Below are 26694 nucleotides of genomic sequence, written 5' to 3'. Positions count from 1 at the left end.
CAACTTCAACAATAAGGTCAATTCTTAAGAATAAAGAAAAAATACTGTCATCGGCAACTGCAACTAAGTCAAGCTCTGCAACTAGAATTACCCGTTCTAGAAATAACATAATGGGGGAGAAATAACATAATAGGGGAAATGGGAAAATGACCGTCTATATGGATTGACGACGAAATTGAACACAATATGCCATTAAGCCAATCTATCATAATGCCTTCTTGACAAAAAGGCAGAAAATTGGAAACCCAGAATAGACTGAATGATCTGACTGAGAATTTTATTTGTTTTTAAAAGTATATGCGTTTATATTGTTTTTATTTTTGTAAGAAATAAATGTTTGATTTTATTTTTATTAAAAAAAACATTATTAAATTTAATGCCTAACCATTTTTTATCCGTCTTCCCCTAACCCCATTATTTACATGTTAAGATAGCCTTGCTTAGCGCTGTTTCGCATTACGCTCTACTTCAATGGAACGTATCCCCCGCGTTAAGCGGGGTCTTACTGTACTTCATTTATAGTGAATAATGTATTATAGTTTTCCTTTCCTATCTATATTTTAAATTAATTTTATCACTTTTCAGCTATGTAGAGCTAAATTGGATTCAAATGCCTACAGTAAAGTTCATTAAACATTAAGTCCCCATGAACAGTTATTTGATAAGCAGCTTATTATGCCTACAGGGGCAGATAAGTGTATCTATAGCATATCAACATATCCCTTAGTTATTCTGAAATTAAATCTCACTTTTTATTTTAAACTAACTATACAATCACTGCTTCCATGCTAAAAAAAAAAAGGTTTAATCAGAATATTCGTTATCTTCCAATTTTGCACTAATCAATAAAAAATGTTTAAAACAAGCCATATTGAATATTAAAGCCCTATGCATAAATAAATACTGCTGTTACTTCTTTAAATAGAATTTTATAAACTGTTCTGTGATCAAAGGCAAAATTAATTTTCTTTAATGAAAAAATTTTTATATTCTAAACACATATTTGTCCTCTTTTTCTTCCAAAAACATTACATCACGTGCATTTACATATGACATCATACATATTTGGTGGCATATTTTCAAACTTAATCAATGGATTCTTTAATGAGGGATTTGAATGGACAGGAATATATATCCTTAACTACATGTATAACATTATATCCTATTTTTAAAGCTTATGAATTAAATAAATAAATTTATAAAGTAGCGAAAATCTAAACAGTTGAAATAATTATTTTATTTAAACCTTAATAATTTTGTCACATGTTGTTAACTCTTGGGCTTCCCAGCGGCCAGCAGCATTCTTTCTCCAATGAATCTTACTAACACGAATGCCACACACATTTCCTTTTCCATCATCCAAAAACTCCTATGGAAGAAGAATTAATGAACTATGAATACAGTGTTAAAATACTTTTTAAACAGTTTTTTCTTTATGCTAAAATAAAAAATTCCATATTTTCAATTCATAAATTCTGCATTTAGATTATATTTCATTATAGGTATTTCTTTATCTGAAACTGTTTCTTTGAGAAATTTGTCTTTTATTCTACTGAACCAAACTTCAAATATTTAAAAGTACATTTGATCATTAAGAATAATGAATCACATGTATCAAAAAATTTAAATCATAACTTCACAAAATACTAAAAATTAATGCTTTTCAATAAATGAAAATAAAATAATTGCAAAAAAAGCTTTCAGCAGCTTTTTCGCAGGACCACAAAATAGATCCAACAAAATTTTAGTAACTGTTCTTTAATTTCACCTTTGCTTAAGGACTTTTTTATATTAAATAAATATATTTAAAAAACAGAAAGTTATTCTAACTGTATTCTATATCACTCAAACATTTTAATTTATGATTTTTTAAATTAATATTAAATTTATGGAATCACCTTAAATTGTTATCCGGTTTTCTGATATTTATTTTCCAAATTATCCATCAATTTAAAAAGTCCCTTAAAAGTAAAAATAAAAAAGGAATTTTTCCTAAGAAACAAAAATACATGTTTCATTAGGTTGTTTGAATATGGCAATGCAAATGATGGCTATCTGTCTAATAGGAGGTATCATGGAGGATTATCTAAGGTAGAGTTTCTTAAAGTGTGGGTCGCCAAAAATTTTAGCAGTTTTGATAGTTCTTTAACTTATTACAATAATTTTACAATTACCAAATATTTTTTAACACAATGTATCAGAAATAGATAAAGATAAGACAATACAGACAAAGAAAAAACAAAAACGTTTCGACGCGTTCTTTTTATAATATAAACGTTCATTTGCCTTGCTCATGCGTGTGTCGGATTTGTGCAATACTTATGGAGTCCCACAAAATTTTTTTAAATATTATGGGGTCTTGGAGGTCACAAAAATATCTCAGTTATAAAAAGGGGTTGTGACTGAAAAAAGTTTAAGAAACCCTGGTCTAAGGCAAACTAGCTTGCATTCAATTTATGCATGGGAAAGAACTAAAAAAGTAACCATGCAGCCAGTAAGTTCACCTGGAATAGAAACAAAGTCAAACTCCCATTATTCAGTGATCCAAAGATATAAATGTGACAAAAAAAGCATGGTATTAAATAGGTTACAATCTGACAAACTGCAGAAAAAAGGCAAAACAACATGCATAAATAGAGACAATAATTTTTGTTTTTTACATTATCTAAACTTCATTTTCTAAAATTTCTTACACAAAAATAAGTAAAATTATTTCATACCTTGAAATGGAAAACTTTAATTCATAATTTCTAATAATTCTAATAAGCCATGATCAATTAAGAAAACTGGGAGCAAAATTTTAACGACATACCTTTGGCATAACGTTATAGCACCTAGGGTCTTTCCCAAATTTTGCTTTGATGTCACTGTGTCCATATTCTATTTTAAATGCTCGAGATAGCTGAGGCCATACATTTACAGGTGGCCTAGTATCAGGAGGTTTGGAAAGAAGTTCTAATGTAGTAATATTTTTAGCATTCTGAAAAATAAATAAATAAATAATAAAAATAATTGTACTTCAAACGTTACTGCATATCTGTAGATTTTTTTTACATTTAGTGGTAAGTATTATGACATTTTCAGTGATAAAATCTGTAAACTAGAGAAAATGGTGATTATTTCATTGGAACTTCACGTTTGTGACCATAGCAAAACTATTTGCATTGTAACCTTATTTCAGACATATCTGATAATACGGGGGTTGTAAATTAAATAGTGGCAACTTCACCTTGAAACTCGCAGAAGGGCGGGCATGCACAAATAGGATATGGGAGCGGTGAGGTGGCGCTGTTGTCGATGTGTAGAGTGCAAGAAACAGTCGATCTTCTTAGAAGGGTAGTTGTTGTGTGGCGTTAAAGTGAGGAGCTTCGTTTTCATCGCTCTAAAGCATGTTTTCAAAAGATGATCAGCGGCCATGGCTTAAAATCAAGGTTGCACGTGGCAAAAATGCAACAGAATGCTATCAAGGATTAGTGGAAGCCTGTAGCACAAATGCTTTACCGTATAGAACAGTAGTACGATGGGTTCAAGCATTTTGTTCGGGTCGGAATGAGACCATGGATTTGCACCGCACAGGTCGGCCCTCCATTCCTCAAGAGCAGATTGACATCCTGAGTGGTCTCCTTACAATAGATCGCCGATGGACAGTCCAAGAATTATCCTTAGAGGTTGGTCTGAGTCACCAAACGGTGTGGCGCATAATGAAGAAATCTCTCAACATGAGGAAGATTGCTTCCCGCTAGGTTCCACATCGACTAACCGAAGCACAAAAATGGCAACGGTATGCACTGGCTGGCACCCACTTGGAGAGATACCGCAATGACAGAGACACATTTCTGCAGCGTATTGTCACCATTCATAAGACATGGGCACGAGCCTGAATTAAAGCGTCAATCAAATGAATATCGTCACCAAGGTTCGCCACGTCCACAGAAATTCCGACCGGAACCCAGTCGGGTGAAGGTTATGGTGATTATGGCATACGACTGGGATGGTGCGATTCTTACACATACTGTACCTGAAGGACAAACTGTCAATGCAGATTTCTACAGCACCATCTGTATCTGGCTATGTGGCCCAAATGTCCACATTTATTGCACAACAATCTCCCTACGGTATTGCATGACAACGCTCATTGCCATGTCACAAAAAATGTCACTCTTCTTTTGCGTCGGTAGCAGTGGAAAATTCTGGAACACCCTCTCTACTCACCCGAAATGAGTCCTTGTGACTTCGATCTGTTTCTGAAGTTGAAGGAACCCCTCCGAGGTCACTGATTTCATAATTTTTCATCTATGCTCTACGCAGTAGGGCGCTCGGTCACTCACATCAACAATTAACACCTTGCCACTGATCTACAATGGCTTCCTGACATTTTGCAAGAGGTTATAAGCTTTGCTAGTGATTACATAGAAGGAATGTAATGCAATTGTACTTGTAAGTTCATTAAAAATTGATTTATACCTATGTTGCCATTACTTAATTTACAGCCCTCGTAAGACACAAAAAAATAATACTTTGAAATGAGAAAGTATACATATTCATAACAACACATATGTGTCAGATTACAGAAGTATGAATTTTGCAATAATTTTGCCATTAATAAATGTTTACAGCGACAAAAGGTTTCTTAGAGAAATTCTTTGAATTCAATGTTTGTACTACAATTTCCTCTCATATCCTCCAAACCTAATTCCATATTTTCACTAAAGGATTTCCAAATAAGATGTGGCTCATAATTATGTTAGATATAAGGAAAACAAAGAAAACACCCATGCAGACAGCCCTTTCAGTTAAAATTAGGTCAAACTACCAACATTCAGTTATCTTATCCATTTATCGATTAATGGTCAGTAAACACTGAGAAATTAATATACATATCTAAAGAGGAACACAACAGTATACCAAATAAGTTATAACAGTTAAAGAGGTTTTTATGGCACTTCACAATAGTTTAAAACAGTAATTTTAGAATACTCTTGTTTTTGCACTCGTACAAAATTTTCTCATATGCATCTTCAGCAGCAAGTTCAACTGAGATACTTCCTATCAATATGCTGACGAGCAGCTTTATGGTTTTCACGGAGGTAAGCAGATAAAAAATTTATTATGGCTAAGTATCTGGAGGCTATCTGTCATCTGAAGAATAATTTTGTAGAATTTTTTAAAGTTTTTTCTTTTAATTAAGCGCTTTATTTCACTTTATTATTTCATGATTTCATTAAATACATTTATAAATTGATGACTAAAATATATAAAATTATTAAAATTTTCATTTCAGTTATATGGAATTAAATTTTAAGCAAAACTTAATGCATTAAATCAATAAATAATTTCATAACTCTCTTTTCTGTTGTTTCTATGCAGAGAAATAAACATGAAAAAACAAAGAAAATGAATAACTTTATCTATATATAGAGAGAGAGAGATAAAGAAATAAATTGAATTGGTATGCATGAGACAAACAGCTTTGATAAAAAATCTAATAGTACCTCTCTCAAAGCAGTGGCAATGCAATCAACACCTGTATCACCACCACCAATAACTACTACATTTTTGTTACAGGCCTTTCCAGCAGGACAGCCATATTCTTCTTGATGCAGCTGACTTTCCTCTAAATAATCCATAGCAAAATGTATACCTTTCAAATTGCGACCTAAATAATTAAAAGAAAAATAATTACAAAATTAACTTTTATTAGTTTTTAATATATTTTTAAGCTTATAGTTATTTATATTTTTAAATCTGGAAAAGGGGAAGGAAGAGGAGGATAAAATTCTAAACAAGAAATAGTTTAATACAAAAAATAAATTAGTAAATTAACAGTAATTGGCAAAAAGACTAAAGAGTTTTAATGATTAAAATGTTACAAACTTCCCCTGTTCTCCTTAGGTTTAATACCAGACGGATCATCATTTCCTTTTTTAACTATCAGACATGAAATATAATAAAATAATAAATTATTCAGTCTATGAATTAATTATCATATTTCCAAGTCTGAATCCTTCTTTAGAAATTTCCTTCCGCAGAAAAATTCACTTTTATAAGATCAAAAATATGTCTATACTTGAAAAATTATATCAGATAAAATTATTCAGTAAATGACAAGTACAGCATCAACTTTTACATTATTTGTATATTTACATAATTTATAATTACATAATTTCAATTATTTATTAATTTTATTAAAATATTAAAACAGAAATCATAGAATAGAAATATTACTTCTTAATATTTCTGTTTTTGATAAACAAACAAAAGTTTAGGTTTTGTTACTTTTAGAAGTATAATTACAAGCAAACCCTGAGCATGCTTCTTTGCAAATTGTTTATATTGAAGATTTTAACTTGGCCTTTTATGCAACGATCAATAGCAAATATGCTTGTATCTTAAGTGTACGTTGATTAATTTAAAAATCTATGAAGTCATTTGATCAGTCTGGTTAGCTTGTTTGTTTAATCCCTTATAACAAAGCATATAAAGGCTATCTGCATTTAAGGTGGATACTTTCATGGATGACATTTTAAGAAAAACTGGTTCATACCATGCTACAAATGCAGAAAATACTAAAAATGCTCCTACAGCCAGCTTGTCTATGATGATCTGCTCTGATATAAATGAAGATATAATATTTACATTAGTTGTCCAACTTCGAATTCATAAGTCATGTCTATATTTTTTTTTAACAAATGAAACTATACAGGCTATGGGCAAAATTCAAATCTAGTTTGGCATTGATTCCAAACTTTTCTAGCTGACTGCCTAATTGCAATGATCTTATTTCATAAACTGAAATGCTAATTTTCGTAAACTTCAGGTGCATTGGATTCATATTACATGTGCATTTCAGGTATAATGGCACTAAATTATTTGATCATGTGAACCAAGTCTTTTGTACCTTGGAAAGGAACATGGGGCATTGAAAACAAGAAATTATGGATCCATCTTCCCAAATTATTATCATAATAGTGGTGACTATGGAAAGGAATTTTCTCAGAGAAAATATAAACCCATATAGTGTATCTGAAGCGGTTCCTAATGCTACATGTGACCAGAAATGACATGCTGATCATACACATCCTTTCACAGTCTTAAAACGTTCAGAAAGGAGTGGTTTTCTGTAATGTAGATTATTGGCAAAACCCAATAATCTACATTATTGGTAGATTATTGGCAGTCTAATTAAGTAGATTCTCATAAAAATTGTGAGCCATAGCCTGTTTCAACATTATATGCCATTTCATTATATATGTTGATCCCAGATTTACGAATTTGAAATTTTGCTTGACTTAATTTTATAGAAGGGCTCCTTGTAGACTTTGAAAAGTTCCTGAGTGGCATGGAACTCTGACAGTGGTACAGTGGACAGGGCACTGTTACAGAAAACCACTCCTTTCTGAATGTTTTAAGACTGTGAAAGGATGTGTATGATCAGCATGTCATTTCTGGTCACATGTAGCATTAGGAACTGCTTCAGGTACACTATGGGTTTATATTTTCTCTGAGAAAATTCCTTTCCATAGTCACCACTATTATGATAATAATTTGGGAAGATGGATCCATGATTTCTTGTTGTCAATGCCCCATGTTCCTTTCTAAGGTACAAAAGACTTTGTTCACATGATCAAATAATTTGGTGCCACTATACCTGAAATGCACATGTAATATGAATCCAATGCACCTGAAATTTATAAAAATTAGCATTTCAGTTTATGAAATAAGACCATTGCAATTAGGCAGTCAGCTAGAAAAGTTTGGAATCAATGCCAAACTAAATTTGAATTTTGCCCATAGCCTGTATAGTTTCATTTGTTAAAAAAAAATATAGACATGACTTATGAACTAGAAGTTGGACAACTAATGTAAATATTATATCTTCATTTGTATCAGAGCAGATCATCATAGACAAGCTGGCTGCAGGAGCCTTTTTAGGATTTTCTGCATTTGTAGCATGGTATGAACCAGATTTCTTAAAACGTCATCCATGAAAGTATCCACCTTAAATGCAGATAGCCTTTATATGCTTTGTTATAAGGGATTAAACAAACAAGCTAACCAGACTGATCAAATGAATTCATAGATTTTTAAATTAATCAACGTACACTTAAGATACAAGTATATTTGCTATTGATCGTTGCATAAAAGGCCAACTTAAAATCTTCAATATAAACAATTTGCAAAGAAGCATGCTCAGGGTTTGCTTGTAATTATACTTCTAAAAGTAACAAAACCTAAACTTTTGTTTGTTTATAAAAAAAAAAAAAAAAGAAATATTAAGAAGTAATATTTCTATTCTATGATTTCTGTTTTAATATTTTAATAAAATTAATAAATAATTGAAATTATGTAATTATAAATTATTTAAATATACAAATAATATAAAAGTTGATGCTGTACTTGTCATTTACTGAATAATTTTATCTGATATAATTTTTCAAGTATAGACATATTTTTGATCTTATAAAAGTGAATTTTTCTGCGGAAGGAAATTTCTAAAGAAGGATTCAGACTTGGAAATATGATAATTAATTCATAGACTGAATAATTAATTATTTTGTTATATTTCATGTCTGATAGTTAAAAAAGGAAATGATGATCCGTCTGGTATTAAATCTAAGAAGAACAGGGATAATCCTTCAGCCTAAGAGCAGAAATGCCTTCATAGAGGACTTCTTATAGGAAGTTGGTTCGTACTTTTATTACACAAGGGAAAAAAACAACGAAATTTCCCATTCAGCCACCCTTATTTACCAGAATCTGAACCTATGTCAAATTATTAGTGTTCAGCAGTTTTATTGTTTGGCAATTAGGTGGAATGCAACCTTTCAATATTAGTTGGTATTATCAGTGCCTCAGAATGTTCACGGCTATCCTTCATGGTAATGGAGATATGTTTCTAATGTCATAAACTTAAAAAGTATCGCTAATATTTCATCATTCAGTGAAAAAGAATCCTTTACACAATAATACTTTTATGTTTAGAAAGTTCTTGGATCATGTTTATAGAGCAATTCTATTTGAAATGTGTGAAATCATTACTTAATCACCTTCAAAATAACATCCATCAGAGCATATACACTAGTTTTAGCCGTTTTGTCAATCCTGGAAACAGACAGGAATTACTGTTTCTTTAGATATGTCTCTCAGACTCACTACCTCATCATTTTATATAATTTGAATTACATAAAAACATTCATTGCCCAGGAACCATGTTGATAAGAGAGAAAACAGTAGAATTAGAGATGGAGAAATTTAGCAAATATGGTTGTGGCATTACAGTACCTGTTTCTGATACAAAAAACCAAAATTTCTTTGCTCAAACATCTTACTTCACAAAAAATGATCAAAGCATGCTTTAATTTCATTTACTCCACCATATAAACTAGACTGCTACAGTTGGTGTTATTTCATACATTTCTTCAACAGCAGATCATGCAAATATCTTCTGACAGATGAATTCAACTACTGCAAGTTTGAAGCACAACATGATGTTTTTGCAAACTTTCTGAACAAAGGAGTAGAGGTATAGCATTTCACAAAAAATTAATTAATTTAATAATTAGAAATAATAGATAAGAAGAACAGACACCTGAAATGAGAGTAACTTTCATTTTCAACTGTTTATTACAATACACATGCATAAAATCATTTTAGCTCAGTTGCAATAATTATTCATATGTAATAACTAACTGTAATAAAAATCTTTTTTCCATTTCTACTTAATTAAATAATATTTAACTAGTATTAGTTAATAATATTATTTAACTAGTATTATGGTTATTTTAAGTTAAATAATATTTGATTTTTAATAGCTGTAGTAGTAAATAATATTTAACTACTTTTAAAACTTTGGTTGTTTGAAAATACACATTCTGAATTTACTGCATGAAGAAATATTTACCTACTAGTGGTAAATCTCGAGGTCGAGTAGAACCTACAGCAAGCAGTACAGCATGATGTGAAAGTAGGTCTTCCAAGCTTACATCTTTACCAACCTCATGATTAGGAAGAAAAACAATACCTTCACTTTTCATTAACTCCAGTCGTCGTTCAATCACCTGATATAGAAAAAAGAACACTTAGTAACTAAAATATTTCACAAGTTCAGTTGGTAGAGTAACAAAGAAAATATTCTTTTCATTAACATATCACATTATCTAAAGTGAGAAATTAGATTACTAAAATGAAGGTTGAAATATAACAAAAATTTCACAGCATTCAGAAAATTTGTTACTTTTGTTAGTATTTCAACTACCTTATAATCATTGTCAGACTGAAAACTAGAAAAGATTGCTCGAAAGCTCTGATTGATCCATATTAATATAAATAAAACAACAAAACACATGATCTATCTACACTGATAACAGAAACAACTAAGAAGCAGAAGTCATGGATCAACCTTAAGTTCTCATATAAACCAATAATAGAATAGTTCATATTCTGCAAGTAAAGAATTTCTCAGCATTTTAATCTAATGAGGATCATAAAGGCTAGGGGCAGTTTAAAAAAAAACTTAGCTATTATGAACTTCTTAAATACATCGACTCCAACTTACAACACATCTTGTGAGCAGTCAATGAGCAAATGATATTTTTACATCTTTAAAAATTTGCATATAAAGTACATATTTTTATTTACCAGTCCATATTTAGTTTAAAATCTGTAAATATAAAAAACTGAAAGAATTTTTGTAAATTATATGTATATTTAAATATAAATTTTCATTTTATTACTCAAGTAGAAATGTCACTAAATCTATTTTTGAAGTGAATATTTTAAATTATAAATAAATCAAATAAAGAGAGAATCAGAATCCATAAGCCAAAAAATGTTTATGAGATTTTGGGATTCTAACTTCTATATGGTAAAAAAAAATAAAAAATAAAATTACAAATATAAAGATTTTTGAGTAACATGCTTAGCAAGCTTAAGTTGTGAATCACAGAATCTTTTTCTATAACATAGTTTTTTGTTTGCTTGCATGATTACTTTTTAAATAAGAATTCCTGCAATGCTTCCACACCTGGTTGAAATGAGTCCAAATAAGGTTGTCTGGTTGAAATTCAGGTAACTCTCGTTGAAATGCAGTCTGGCACTTTTTGAAAATTTAAAAAATTTTTCAATGGTTCACTTTAATGAGGTATTATTAAAAACTGGAAGCATCACAAAGGCAATATTTTGTATTTAATGCTGTTATTACCACTTTACAGTGGTAGACAATTGAAACCATGATTAAGACATAACACCATGATTTAAGGCAATATTTCATCAGTGGCATGCTTAACTACATGTGGTAAGTAAAACATGAATACAAACCTATATAGGCATCTGGTTCTGGACACCTGAATTTCTCTCATGTAAAAGGGATATATTTCTCTTATGTGATGTTCATCCTAACTGAATTAAGTTGAAGATACAAGATGCATAGAAGAGATATAATGCATGCAAGAATATAAGATACATTCAAGGTAATGGAAGAGACTACTTATATATTCTCCTTTTGAAATCTATTGTATTATCTACATGTCTCTGTGGGAAAAAGTCCCGCATAGTGAATATCCTTCAAGCTATAAAAGGTTACAAATCACATAACTGCAGGTAACATAAGACAAAACATGCAGAATCATATTTAACCTCCACTGTCAATAAATAAATTTTAAAAAATGTTCTTCGAACTGAAAGTTAAAAGTAATTTTGCAGTTAAATAAAAAATATAGATGCAATTCGTTGCTTTGCTTTCTTGGTATGCAACAATGAAGGAAAGAATAATTACATAAAAAACCCTTACAACAACTAATAAACTTAAGTTAAATAAATTAATAATTTGCATTGAAAAACATTCAGGTTTAAAACAAAAACCCTTAAAACTGTATTTAAAAATGGTTCTACATGAAATATAATTCATCCAATAAAAAATAACAAGAGGAAAATCAAGAGGAATAAATTGTGCATTGTATACTATACCTGACACAGACTTTTAAATGAAAAACATGGCATACTAAGAGAGAAGCATATATGAATAGACATATAAATACTTCTGTATTCTATATTTCAAAGAAAATAATTACAATAGAACTCTTTTAAACTAACATAATATGCTTTTTTATTTATGCACATATATTATGCTGCTACCATAAATCAAAAGTTTAAAAATAATATGCTGAAAAAAAGAAAGTCAAATATACAAGGAAGAGGAATATGAAAGTACAATATGTTTTAACAAAGGAAAAAAAAAATTAAAGCTTACATCTCTGCTAAGCTTCATGCTGGGAATCCCATATCTCAAGAGACCTCCAATCTGACGACTTTTTTCATACACTTTAACAAAATGTCCAGCCTGTGATGCAAGCACTATTTTAAATGATGCATACAACAATACAATGTTAAAATTCTTACATTACAGAAGTGATAAAAATTACTATATTTTTTAATTATGTTCTGTATGAAAAAAAGAACAGATAAAAGTATTTAATGAAGAAATGTTGAAAATTTATCAGAGATTTTTTCTAAATTTCTATAAATAAAATTTATTAATTGTAGTGAAAAATTTATTGATTGTCTCTTTTGACAACTAATATATCAGTAGTCCTTGAGTGATAGAACTCTCGTGAATTGACAGTGTTATTGGAGATTTCCACAGTTCTGTGGCCCACAACATAACCAATGTAATTCCATATTTCACTTTGGACATTCAGAAGAACACAGCACATGCCTTTGGAAAAGTAGTTCTTCACAAATAAACATTCCATAAAGTGAGAGTGAAGAGGGACTGATCACAGAATTATACATATTTTGCATTGCATTATGTCCAAGTTTTATGCTCTTGACACTCCTGGTATCAACATTTAGATAAGAGCTGATTATCAAAGGCTTTACTATATCTGCTCAACCATGAATATTAAACCTAAAAAATTCCAGGCAAGTAGCTCCTCTAGAACTGAGTTCAATAGAATGCTGAAGTCTGCCATAATATGAACAACAGTTACAAATATTTTTGGACACAATTATTTTCAGCACTTCGACTGATTTTTCAGATAACTTTTTCTTACCTCACCATTTCCAAAAAAGATACGACTCTAAATATTCCTACGCTCAACCCTCTAAGTGGCAGTTTTCTGGGTCGGCTTATGAAGAACTGTTTTAGCCCTGAGCATTAGAGGTTTAGCCCTGAAATTTCAAAGTTCCTCAAAATGTCGCAAATAAATTATATTTTCTTGATTATAATTAAAAAAACGACTCTCTCACTTTGTACCTTGACTCCTTTTCTTCTAATACACATCCAACCTGAAATCAGATACATTAATAGCTAGCAGAAATTTTCGTGTGTAATGAATATGAAAACCACCCTTCTAGACGGAATTTTACGTCCATAATGCTGAGAGGGTGAAAACATCATTTATTAGCTAAATTTACATAATTACTTAGTTTAATCTCTTTATTATAAACTTCTATTCATTAAGATGATATTTACATTAGTAAAGATAGTAAGAAAGCAGTTTTTTTTATTTGGTAGTTATTAGTTTATAATTTAATTTAAATTATAAACTAATAACTACCAAATAAAAAAAATCATACGACTAGATAAAGGTGATCTTGCCATTCGGGAGGTTGATGCATCTACATGACCCGTTCCCTTGGTAACAAATGCACCAGTCACATGAGCAGTAAAAAAATTTTCCCTTTTGAATTATATGTCTTTTATTTATCTCTAATAATTTTTAGTGTTTGAAGTCAATGCCTCTAAAATTTCACACTCTGTTACTGCTGATAAAATTCAAAACAATTCAGGGTTCCCAACTGGATTTCCCAAGCTAACTTGAAAGTTAGTATGTTACATTCATTTGAATTTCCAACCATTATAACTGATACAGTCAAAAGTCGTTAATCCGGACTCGTCGGGACTTTGGCGATTCCGGATTATAGATTTTTCCGGATTATAGATCATCAGTTTAAATCTCGTAATATGACATGCAGAAATTCTAAAATTAAAAATATGAAACCGTAATTTATGAAATAAAGAACAATTATGATCTAAAGGGTATCAAAATTTACAAAAAAAAAAAAAAAAAGCTTAATATTTATTTGTTTAATTTATTAAACATTTCTTTCAATGTAAGTTGTTTAAGTTGCTTCGTTTTATGTGATCATACTTTCTCTTTAATTCTATAAACAGACATATTTTCTTGTTCAGTTACAAAGTTCCGCTGTTCAAGTCCCGTTAATTGCTGTGCCGAGAATACCGATTAATAACTTGTCAATCGAAATTTTTTCGTTTTCACTAACCTCTCTGTCACATTCTTCATGTCTTTATCCATTTTTTGCAGCAATTCCACTTTTTGTTTGTTGGACATCGAAACATACTTTCATTTTGTAGATCCTTTGGAAGTTCCAGCATCGGAAATTCTATTTGTCATATTTGACATAATCGAAAGTTCAAGTTTACTTTTATAAAATTGCTCTTACAGTCTGCAAAAAATAATAAGCAGGATAAAATTCGAAGATTAAGGAACAATGCAATCATTAACATTAACTGAAATAGATAATTAGATAATTTTAGCTTACACCGTCCGTTATACATTAAATGCGCAGGCGAAAACGTATTCTGCACTTGTGCACACGCATATGCGCAGTAGTCAAGGTCTTACGTGCACGCGTAAATCGCACGTGCGCATGTGCCAACGCGGCGCATGCGCAGAAAGTTTTTAGCTTTGAGGTCCGGATTATAGATCATTCTGGATTATGGGTGTCCGAATTAACGACTTTTGACTGTATATGTTCCTAGTCGATATCGAAATTTTAACATGATCAGAAAACTTTTCTTCAATACTGCACCTTTCAAATCGGTCTCTCCTCACAATCACAATAGTCTTAAAAAATCTATTTATTAATCTTGGATATTTGAAACCTGTAATTCATAAAATTACACTATTCAAAATACTCTGGTACAGAATGGAGTGAGTTTATATAATTTACATATCACTTTTTTCCTTAAATACTGTGCATATGTGTGTAGGTGTGAAGAAGAGATCTATCAAATACGAATAACTGAATAACATGTTTTTAAAAAAACTCATAATATTTTTTTTGCGAGCACTTTTAATGGTTTCCTCTTTTAATGTACAGCTTTCAATTAGTTTTTAGAAAAAATTTATACCCATAAAAAGATTTGCATTATTTTTTTAATTTAATTTTACTTTTATTTTAAATTATGAAAAAATAATATGGTGGTTAATACCTGCTGCACTGGAGTACTAAATTGCCTTTAATTATTTATTCATTTGCTTCCAGGATTGTACCTACCCTAGATTGTATCCTAGATTATACATAATGATGTTTTCATTCCATCTCCATGATTTATGAAATTTTTACTTAAAATTAGTCAGCTCTCCACTGTCAAAAGATACAAATTCTTAATTAACTGTCTCTTACATTTTATTCACATTAATTCTTCAGGAAGTTGGATGACTTTAATTTTTTTTTTTTTTTTTTTTTTTTTTTTTTTTTAATTTCTGTGTGTGTGCATGTATAAATGTAAATGCATAGACATAGAGGAAGATAGAGTTCTAAAAGGTCTCGGTAGATATAATAAATATTAGACCAAAATATACAGATATTTATAAGTTAATTTATACAAAATAAATTAAGATAAAAGTGAAAACAGAATTTATTGTTGAATATATTCAGGTTACAATCATAAAAGATTGTAGCTGTTGGGAGTAACACTAATATTGCATTTTATTCTTTAGCCATTAAACCTTGATTTAAAAATGCACTGACATGTACAGCAGATCTAATAACATGTTTTGTATATTAAAATAAACAAAACATTTTAGTACATATTAGTTAAAACATGATTAAATATCAAAAAAGAACCTAAGATTTAGTGATAAAAAATTTTACACTAATATTTGAACAGTTAAGTATTTTTCCACTGACTGATGCCAAATGTCAGTTATAGGTAAGAGTAATGTCACAAAACATGCATAAAATCTGTGTTTTCCTTTTATGTAACCCCTACTGATCCTGAATAAGCCATCTTTTGTTTTTATAAATATACATTAACTGTTCTTGCTGTATTTTAGAAAAATAAAAAGTTCAAGGGCTGTAGAATCACCTTTGTGACTGCACTCCAATTCATTTACATCTGGTCAAAAGTATTAACATCAGTTGAATTGGGTAAAGAACAGATGCTTGAGAAAATAGTAATAGATTGGAGCAATCATCTTCAGAAAGTTTGTACTCACAACAACCTAACCAATGGTTCAGATACAATTAGAAGGTCTAACAAAATAACAGAAATCAATGAAAGCCATTTTATGAAGCACAAAATTGAGGCAGATTGAATACTTATGCAGGAGTGGGTATTTGGTAGATTGTGCAGAGCGATAAATGAACATTTTATTGCAAGAGTTGCAACTAGAAGTGCAGATGAAAATTCCACATGAATGATTGGTGCACTTTGAAGGAATCTCTGGCAACTTTCATGGTTAAATAGTAACCAACTTTTACAGCTGTTGGGAGTAACAATACTTTTGATCAAATATTATGCATGGAATAGCCAAATGAAAAATTAATGCAACATTAAAAATATAAATCATTGGCTCTGGTTAGCATCCAGAAATTTTATTTTGTATTTTACAAACTGAATTTTAACTTTTCTTGCAAAAGTTTTAACCCCGAAATGCACGTTTTGTAAACAATTTAAGAGAAAAGCTGGGATTTCAAAAATAAAAAATTTTATCTAGAAATTATAAATATACTTTATTGAGTTGAGATGCAGCAGCCAGACCAGCAGGGCCACTCCCAACTATAGCAACTGAGAAACCTGATCTAACACATGGTGGATTAGGTTTCATCCAGCCTTCTTCAAATGCTTTTTCTATAATAGCACATTCTATGTTCTTGATGGTAACTGGTGGTTCTATCAGTGCTAAGACACATGCTGACTAAAAAGAAATACAGGAATGAATAAGCATAAGAAAGGAATAATTTAAAAAAAAAACTGCAGTTTTAAAATAAAATTTATATTTTACATTTTTATTAAAAACATACAATTACAAAGAATATAATATGGTGCCAACAGATATAGTTACAAACATAAGCAAAGTAGTGTTTGATATTAAGCTTATCAAATTTAAATTTGCATTCATTATTTAAAAAACTTGAAATCTGAAAATAGCTTACAATTTGAAAAAGAAGAGTTTACGATAATCTTTTTTAATTAGAAAATGCTTTTAAAAAAATTGTACATTATGCTACTCCCCATTTTTAACTAAGTATAATATCCTCTGTTATCAGTTTGTACGGTACAGCTTGTACAGAAGCTTAACACAATGTCCTACAGACCCTACTAGACTGACAAGCAAGTTATTGCTCCAATCTGAAATCAAATGACAAGAAGTGTTAAAATAAGCTTTTTACTTAACTCTTGAAATTAACAGAAGGCACTGCTTGTGCTACAGACTGTAACTCTCTACTTGTGGGAAGTTAAATTCAAATTTAGGTAACACAGTCTAAGACTACACACAGAATAGTGTATTTAAGCTGGTTCAAATAATTAACGTCACACATTTAAACGTCAACCATCAAATGGCTAAAGCCAAAATAACTTTGGCAGATCTATCAATAGTATGTAACTGCAATGTGAGGCTACCAATCCAAAACATTCAAAGCTTAAGTGCACAGCAACAAATTTATGTTCTTATGAGGACTACAGAAAACAGTTAAAGTAAAGATTCAAATCATAATAACTGAATAATTAATATAAAATCCTACATGTTCATAAAACTAAATCTTTATTGCTGAAAAAAAGCTCAATAATCTGTTTATGTTGAAAGTCAAAAATAACTTTAACTCCTTAATATTTGTTTTATTTCAAGAAAGAGAGTAAAAATATAAACAAATAAATTGATGGAGGGAAATATAAATTTGAATATTCTTTGTTTTAGCAATATTGACAAACATAAAAATAAATCAAACAGCTATTCAAACACAATATGTTCATTACATTTTGATAACCCAAATTTTAAAAGCACATAACTCACACTTATATATAAGTACAAAGGGGCTACTTTTAAAATTTTTGCTTCCCTTTCAAAAAATTACGCTTTTACCATTAAATAAAACTGAAATTCAACTCACATAATTTTTCAGTTTTAAAAGTCAAGTGCTTCATTTTTCAAAATTATTGATGCTATTTTCTGCAAATCTAAATCAAATTTAAATTAAAAATGCAGAGTTTTGTAAATATATTGTTTTGTTTGTAGTCTATATTTAACTAAAAAATTTTACCATAACCACTAAATTTTATTCTGGATGCAGACAATTATTACCCATAAAAAAATTTGAATTTTTGTAACTGATCTTTTACCAGGATGCTAGAAAACTTATTTCATTTACAGCACTCTTACTAGAAAATAACATTTACTGTAAAATGTCATAAATAATCAGATAAAATGACTGATTATTTATGACATTTTACAGTAATAACCTGACATTGAAATAAATAACCTGCTTCCCTGTTAAGAAATGCACTTTAACAATACAGAAGATAAATGAAAGATCTTTTGCATTGTTGACTCACAACAGTATCTATTTAAAATGGATGGGATTTTATTACTTACTGAAAACGATAAAATCTCATTGAGGCATTAAAAATCCTTCATTTCCTCACAACTGCACACAGAATTACAAAAACATAATCATAATTTTTATTATTTACTAATGAGAAAAGATTAAATAACATAGAATGAGTAAATATTTAGTTCAAAATTTTAGTTCCCCTCACACCATAATACACAAAAATTACTTTCAAAACTTTATACATATTATGAAGCAAACAAGGAAGAACAAAAAATAGGATAAAATACAATCATTCAAATAAATTGAATAAAATATGGACATAGACTTGCTAATTACATATTTAACATACTTCACAAGGGGCAGGGCATACTCTTCCTGTAAACTCAGGAAAATTGTTAGTGAGCAACAGTTGCTCTAAGGCTTCTTTCCAGTCACCCTTAAAAGAAAAATACAGTTTCTTATATTAAAAAAGGCACTAAAATATATTAACATAGTTAATTCTATGTTAAATTCTGTTAAAGAAGTTTTTTATTAGCTGAGGATGAAAGTTCCATAAAAATTTTCAGTTGCTTTCACTGCTATGAGAACTTTCACAGAAAATTATATAATATTTATGCTACATAAAGGTAAAACCAAAATAAAACCATGAAACCAACCTGTTCATTGGGATTCAAACCCAGATTGTACAACTAAAATTCAGCATTTTTAAATGCTCAGCTGATGATGGGACTCTTACAACTTAAAAAAAATTGTTAAAGAATTATAACATATGAGCTTATCTCGCCAAATTGTTTTATTCTGTTAGAAACATTTTATTTATTTTTTTAGGTTGGAAAAATTATATTATATTATGGTTTCATGCATTAAAAAGAATTTTAGCTACGGGTGAAATTTAAGTAATATGATAATTAGATTCACAATCACAATACATACTTACACTTTTTATTAAATATAACATGAGTTTGTAGATTGGAATTAGTCATTTGACAAATTTGAAAACAATAAAGTTGTATGTTAAATTTTTCAGTAGAGATAACAGATAATACAACAACAAGTATTAATTATTAAATTCATTTGTACCTCACCTGATAAACTAAATCATTCCATTTTGGAATAATATTGCCCAAAGGACATCCACTGTTAGATTGGCAGAAAGGAACGCCACAGTCCATGCATCTAGAAAATACTTTCAAGTAAATATGTATATATCTTAAATCTGAAATTTGTAATAATGACATTTATTGAGAACCCATATAAATATTTCGAACACAACAGGGAGAAATTTTTCTTTTTTCTTTTCTTTTTTTTTTTTTTTTTTTTTTTTTTTTTCTTCTTCTGAATATCACTATACTTTAGTTTAATTTTTATTCTAGTTTATTGCTGCACTTTCCTCTTATGTATCCTAAATAATCATTCAAACTAACTATAACATTACATTTTCTCAAGTGTAATTAAAAATAGAATTTAATTGAAATAATAATACTATGCAAACTTCCATATACTGTAACTGCCATACTTTGTTGATCAAAAGAAACTAATCAAGGTAAATCTTTCTACACAAAAACTTAAATAAATGGGTTGTACATTCACAATTTTCCCAACAAACTAAATCTTCTTGTAAACTATTAACTCAATCTCCCATTCCAAACAAACAATTTATAGTAATTTGCATGCAATCTGCTGTAATTCAATACAATGACAAAACACAAATAAAAGTTATGCCAAAATGTTTGCAAATAGTTACTTTACTTAGCAAGCATCCCTTTAAGTGCTACATACATTAAAAAATAACATATTAGCATTGGTTCATTTAATCAGAATCAGTGTCCATTCTGAAGCAGATATTCAACAGAGAACCACACTGCCAAGCTAACATAAACAACAGCTAAATCATTTAATAAAAAAGAAACAGTTGCTGCTCTTTCTAATAATACTGAGGGAAGGAAATTTCATAAAGTGCAGCGTAAAGGCTTCATTTAAAGTTAATTGTTTACAACTGTCCTCATAAAATAGACAAAAGAAAAGCAACCTTAATTTGCTACAGACTTTGAATAAAACTATTGATGTTAAGAGTAATCAGACAGAATTCTCTCCTATTCAGGATAAGAAAGGGGGGGAAGAAGAAAATATCACAATTCTCCCTCCCCTTTAAAGGAAAGGAATCTGCAACTGATTGTTCTCAAAATCAATATACTTTTATTCAAAATCTACTAAACTAAGGTTAACTATGGTTAATTTCAACTAAACTAAGGTTGCCTTTTTTGGTTCATTTAAGATGTCCTAGTGCCATGTTTACTTCTTTTTATTTTTTGTGTCACCTTTCACTTACACTACTGAAAATATTACACAGATATTAACTGAAAACTTAAGGTAAGAATTCAGAAGTTCTGAAGTGTAGAAATGATAAACTTAGGAGTCCCTCAAAGATCCACATAGGACCAATAATTTTCAAGCTTTATATTAATGATTTTCCTAGCTTAAATAACACAGTGACAGCAGTATATGCAGATCACACTACTCTGTTGACCAGCTGACCAATCCAATCATATCAAGTAGAGCAATTTGCCTTTTGAAAAATGTTCCATTATCGCTCTGAGGGCACAGGATTTTAGATCCGTCATGAAGACTGGTATTTAAACAGCATTTATTAATCGAGTTTACAAATTACTTATTTTAGTCTGTATTTTCAAAATGTATATTCATTAAGATGATATTTAGATTATTAAAGAAAGTAAGAAAGCAAAATATCTTAAATTATAAGCTAATATATGCCAAGTAGCTAAACTTCTGATGACCGGATAAAGCCGATCATAATGCTCAGAGAGTTATGACATATTTCTATTATTCACAAATTCCACTGTGTTGCATTGCCCGTGTATTTCATTGTGATTTCTTGTCTTAGAATCAGATCCATTATCATACATCAAAGGAAACCTTGTACTTTACTGTACCCATGCATAAAATTGTTGGGAGCTACAGCAGATGAGAAACTGGCTTCTAAAGACTATGTTCATTGCCTAAAAGACAAAGCCCACAAAGCTCTAATGAGCATATAGTCTCTCGTTAGATGTTAATCAAGCCCCAGTCTAGAAACCTAAAGATATCTATAGCTGTCCTTAATAAAATCCATTTTTACTATATGCTACTCTAGTCTGAGTAACCTTTAAGCAAAAATACACAGGATTTCAGTTGTAGATTGCCCAAAACAAGGCCATGCAAAATCAAACAGTAACTCAGTTCTTCGGGGAAATTGAAATATAACTTGCATTTAAAATCTCACATTTAAAAATGATTCGAGATTTTGCATTAATTTTAGAAAATTCTGAACTTATTAATTATGTAACCTGTGATGATCTGATCACAAAATAAAATCTATAAAATGATCAAAATTCCATCATAAGTAAAGGTAGTGATTGTTGCCTTCATGACACCGCATTACGCACAGAAATCTACAAGATTATCTAAGGAATATGTAACATTATGAAACTTTTCAAACTGACTGGTTCTAATAAATGTGGTAAATTTTGATTAGTTTTATAACAGCTCTTTTCTAAATCTGGAATAAAAAAGGGCCACTTGTAAAAGGAACAGAGGATTATGCTCATGCTATTACGTAAAATTGTGCAGCTTATTTTAATTACTGTATTAAATCTGAGAATCAACTAAAGTTTAAAATAACAGATTGAAATAAAATTTAAAAAAAAAAAAAAAAAAGAAAGAAACACTTTTAAATTTTAATAAAATAGCAAAGCACATACCGAGCAGCTTGAACTTTGAGGCTCTTACGTACTGTTGCATGGTCATAAATTTCCCCAAAATCCTTAATTCGTTCTTCAGGAGCTCGATAATAGGATGAAATGCGCTTGTACTTAATAAAACCTCTGAAATATAATGAATATAAAGAATTGTTGTATTTATTGAAAAATAAGATTCACTTTTTTTGCTACATTTTAATTCTAAAATTTAGTAGGATCTCATAAATGGATATTTTTATAAATGAAATTGCATAAAGAGAGAAAGCAATTGAATTGTCCAATCTTAGAGAATAATTGCATTGTTTAAATAGTAAATGAACCTCACAGGTACATATAAACAGTATAATTATTGCTAACTACAATAGCCCATTTAACTTGGCAACTTTAATTTAGGCTTGCATCCATAACATTTGCCACTGGTATGCCCAAAAGTAAATACATTACAATGTACTATCAGTAACTTTCCATAACTTTGATTTCTACACCATAGTAAAATAGTATCATATTTAGCTATGTAGTTAATCAGAATCAGTTCTAACCGTAATCTATAGAAATAGTCACTTATATTTTTATTTCTTAAAATTTATCCTAACTAACTTATAAGGACGGCCTTATTTTTGAGTAAATACAATATTCAAAACTTGATTTAGAGTTTTTAAAAGATTTTAAAACGAGAACCTTTAACAAAAAAGCAAAGATTTAATATATAATAAAAAGCAAGGTGAATCTTCGGATAACGGTAACTTGGCGATTTTTTGGCGAAACTTTGGTGACCAACCCTGCTACAGCAACCTGCTAGTTTTTTTTTTTTTTTTTTTTTTAACTCAACATTTTTTCCAACAATTTGCTAGCCGAATTACACTTATGCTAGAACTTTTATGGAACAAAAGTGCTTAATCATGACAAAGATCAGGTGAGAAAGTGCAGAATCGCCCACTGCTTCGAGCGTTAAGGATTGCACATATGCGGTATACATGTACACATCGACCTATTTTCACTTAAAAAAACATCCCAGAATTGCACAAAAATGGCATTGTGCACACTCCTGACTTTATCCATGAACACATCGACCTATTTTCACTTAAAAAGTCAAAGAAAATTGAAAAAAATCCAATTCTTCTTACTCTTGTAAAAAGCACCATACAAATAAGTGGGCGATTCTGCACTTTAGCAGCAAAATTGTTTCTAAGTGCTTATTAGGTAAAATCACGATCGGAATTTTCTGGAAAATGTCACATGACATGTCTCATGATCTCTCATTTCTCTGAGACAAAATAATCTGTGATTCGAACTGTGTACTTCTCAGATTATTGCTGAAGGTCCTACCTAATAACCTTTATCGCCTTACCAAAATGTGGCGAAACTACCTGTTACCATATTCCAAAGATTAACCAAAAGCAATTAAACAATTAATTTCATTACAAAAATAGTGTATTGGATTAAGGAAAAATAGGGTACTCTTCAGTCATCTCATTCGATTCAGAAATGTATGCAATGTATGCACATATGTATGTAGATATATATGTATATATCTGTGTGTATACACATGTATGCATACATATGTACATGAATACATACATCCCTAGACACATGCATACATAAAAACATCCATACATGCATATATACATTTCTGAATCCAGCCCCAATAACAAGAGTATTAAAAATATATAGTAATTAAACTATCAAAATTTATTAGAAGTTCCTAATAGAAACTAATAACATTCCATCAATCCCACGTAGTTGATTTAAAAATGAAGTATTTATATGCACATACTTCAAATTAAAATTTTTACTGCAATAAAATAATACAAAATATCTGCAAAGTTACAAATATTGATTACATATGTAAACTGACAGGATTTTATATGATAATTTGAATTAATTTCAGTCTTATAATGCTATTCAATTATATTTAAAATTTTAAAAAAATTAATAGCATAAATATATCATAAATGACATAGCATTACAAAATATATAAAATTCTTGTATCTTTTCTTTAATAAGTCTGTGCTTCAAAAATTCACTTAAAATTTATATTTTAACCACTTATGCAAACTCAAAATATATAAAAATAAATATTATGAAATTCCCGTTTAAAATACATATTATTTTCCACTTCAAGAAATCAACATTAATAAATAATTCAATTCAGTTTCTCACTCACAAAGGCCATACAATTCCTGAAAATTAAATTTTACTTTACTTTTTAATAAAAACATTTCCCACTTGAAAAATGCCATACTACGAGGGCCATCCAGGAAGTAGATTACGTTTCCGTCTGTGTCCGCTAGGGGCGGGGCTAGCGCGGCCATCTTGGGGTCACAGCATTGCGCAGCTCAGTCTGCATCTAGCCGTGCTAGTGAGAGGTTCGTGCTGTGCTCCGTTCAGATACTGTGACGGTTTGAAATGTCTGCGTTAATTGAAAATCCCGCGAGCTGCGAGGTGCGCTCAGTAATAAGGTTTCTGACTGCAAAAAACTGTAAACCGATAGAAATCTATCGGCAGCTTCGTGAAGTGTATGGGGACAACATTATCACTGAAGGTGGAGTGCGTCAGTGGGTCATAAGATTTCAAAATGGCCGAACCAATGTTCACGACGAAGATCGAAGTGGGAGACCCAGCATAGTGACCGCCGAACTTCTCGAAAAAGTCGATGCTAAAGTCCGTGAAAATCGAAATTTCACAATAACGGAACTTTCTTTGAGTTTTCCACAAATTTCGCGAAGTTTGTTGCACGAAATCATCAGCGAAAAGCTTGGTTACCACAAGTTTTGTGCAAGATGGAAGGCAAGAAGAGGTAACGAAGTGGTTGAAGGCGCAGGCGGCCGAATTTTTCGACGAAGGAATTTCCAAGCTCGTACATCGCTACGATAAATGCCTTAATTTGTATGGTGACTATGTAGAAAAGTAGTATTTGAGTGTGGCTTTCATCTGTATATAATAAAATTTGTTTCCTATACTTTGTTTATTTTTTTATTCCAAAACGTAATCTACTTTCTGGATAGCCCTCGTATATTCATAAAAAAGAAACTGATAAACTGATGTACAATATCTGTATTTATAAATATCAACACAAAAAACTGTTAAGTGTTTGCTTGAAAAATTTAAAAAATCAATAACTATGGAAACTGACATAAAAGACAGACCTAGTTTTATCTAGTTTCCCACCTTCTTGTCTCAGAATATCTTCAATGTCAGTTATTAGTTTCAGTTCTGAATTTTTTTGCAAAACTTTTGATTTTGAGGATTCAGATGTCTCCTTCTTCAAGCTAGATAATTTAAGGACCCTTTGATAATCTTTAGGAAACACCTGTAATAATAAAAAAATATGACTGACTTTCATATTTGCAACATTTAACATACTTTAATTTGATACAACAGAGAGGCTGAGCAAAATGAATACAAGCAATTAATATTTTATATAGAGTTTTTTTATAAATAAAATATCGAGATTTTGTGTTACCTACACTTAATGTCCCTCTACACTTTAAGTAACCAGTCTGATACTGTAGGAAAAGTTTTCTTTTTAAATTTAATCACATCTTAAGGAAATATTTTAAACACTTTTAGTTTACATCCTTGGAAAGGGGAAAATGTTGCATTCAGAGGGAAGGAAACTGAAAATTAAGCATTTAACATAAATGCCAATCCCAATTTCCTTTCATCATTTGGTATATGTTTCTGTATTTTTCAGTGCAGTATAGCATATTGCTCTTAGGCTAAAAATATTAAATCACCCAATCTATTTTCCTTTTAATACATAATGATATTATTAAAGAAAGAACATTTAACTTGGATGTTTAGGCAGAATTCATAAGAAATCTCTTAAACTACCTAAATATTTCCTCAACCAGAAACTCACACTTAACAATATTACGAGTTTACAAGACAAAAATACACTCGTAAAAATAGAGCAATTTGACTTGAAGCCAAACAGAAAAAAACTACGAAGGTTTACGAATAGAATTAAAGCTTTAAACTTCTCATCTTCAATAAGTGATCTAGTTGAGCAGCAAACAGTAATAATGACAACAGGAATATAATTGTAATAATGATATATTAGATGTCCTTTGAATATAACATTTATGTACTGAGTGAAAATGCATCAAAATTTTTAGGCATTTATTTCACTTGCACTGGATTAAATTATCAACTGAAAAATATCATGGGACACTAAAACAGAATGGAGAAGATTAAAGATTTCTTGAAGCATTCGTAGTAATGAACCTAACAAAATATGTATAGATTTCTCTCAAAACACTGCACTGACATAGTTAAAAAAAATAACATATTTGAGTATATTGGATATGACTGCAAGTATGAAGTTGTGGTCAGATTTTTTTACTATTAGACTAGG

General features: G+C 30.1%; 1 protein-coding gene across 5 annotated transcripts in view; it reads right to left on the bottom strand.

The window, feature by feature from the left end:
• The window catches only part of LOC118187282 (uncharacterized), a 145514-nt gene that overhangs the window by 4253 nt on the left and 114567 nt on the right, over nt 1-26694 (bottom strand). For 4 of the 5 annotated variants that reach the window (XM_035357472.2, XM_035357471.2, XM_035357473.2 and 1 more), the window contains 10 exons: nt 25484-25647; nt 22341-22463; nt 19668-19758; nt 18932-19018; nt 16761-16946; nt 12248-12337; nt 9902-10058; nt 5493-5656; nt 2813-2980; nt 1247-1369 (listed from right to left, as the gene is read on the bottom strand). In XM_035357472.2, coding sequence (XP_035213363.2) covers nt 1247-1369; nt 2813-2980; nt 5493-5656; nt 9902-10058; nt 12248-12337; nt 16761-16946; nt 18932-19018; nt 19668-19758; nt 22341-22463; nt 25484-25647 — 1353 coding nt within the window. Of the gene's footprint in view, nt 1-1246; nt 1370-2812; nt 2981-5492; nt 5657-9901; nt 10059-12247; nt 12338-16760; nt 16947-18931; nt 19019-19667; nt 19759-22340; nt 22464-25483; nt 25648-26694 lie in introns of those variants that run through there. The other variant, XM_035357474.2, reaches the window with a different exon arrangement.

The sequence above is a fragment of the Stegodyphus dumicola genome, chromosome 11, assembly GCF_044657685.1.
Source record: "Stegodyphus dumicola isolate Sdum_Otavi_A_Nest chromosome 11, ASM4465768v1".
NCBI classification, from domain to species: domain Eukaryota; kingdom Metazoa; phylum Arthropoda; class Arachnida; order Araneae; family Eresidae; genus Stegodyphus; species Stegodyphus dumicola.
Note: the sequence above shows the minus strand (reverse complement) of the source record. Positions and strands in the feature narration are given on the sequence as shown.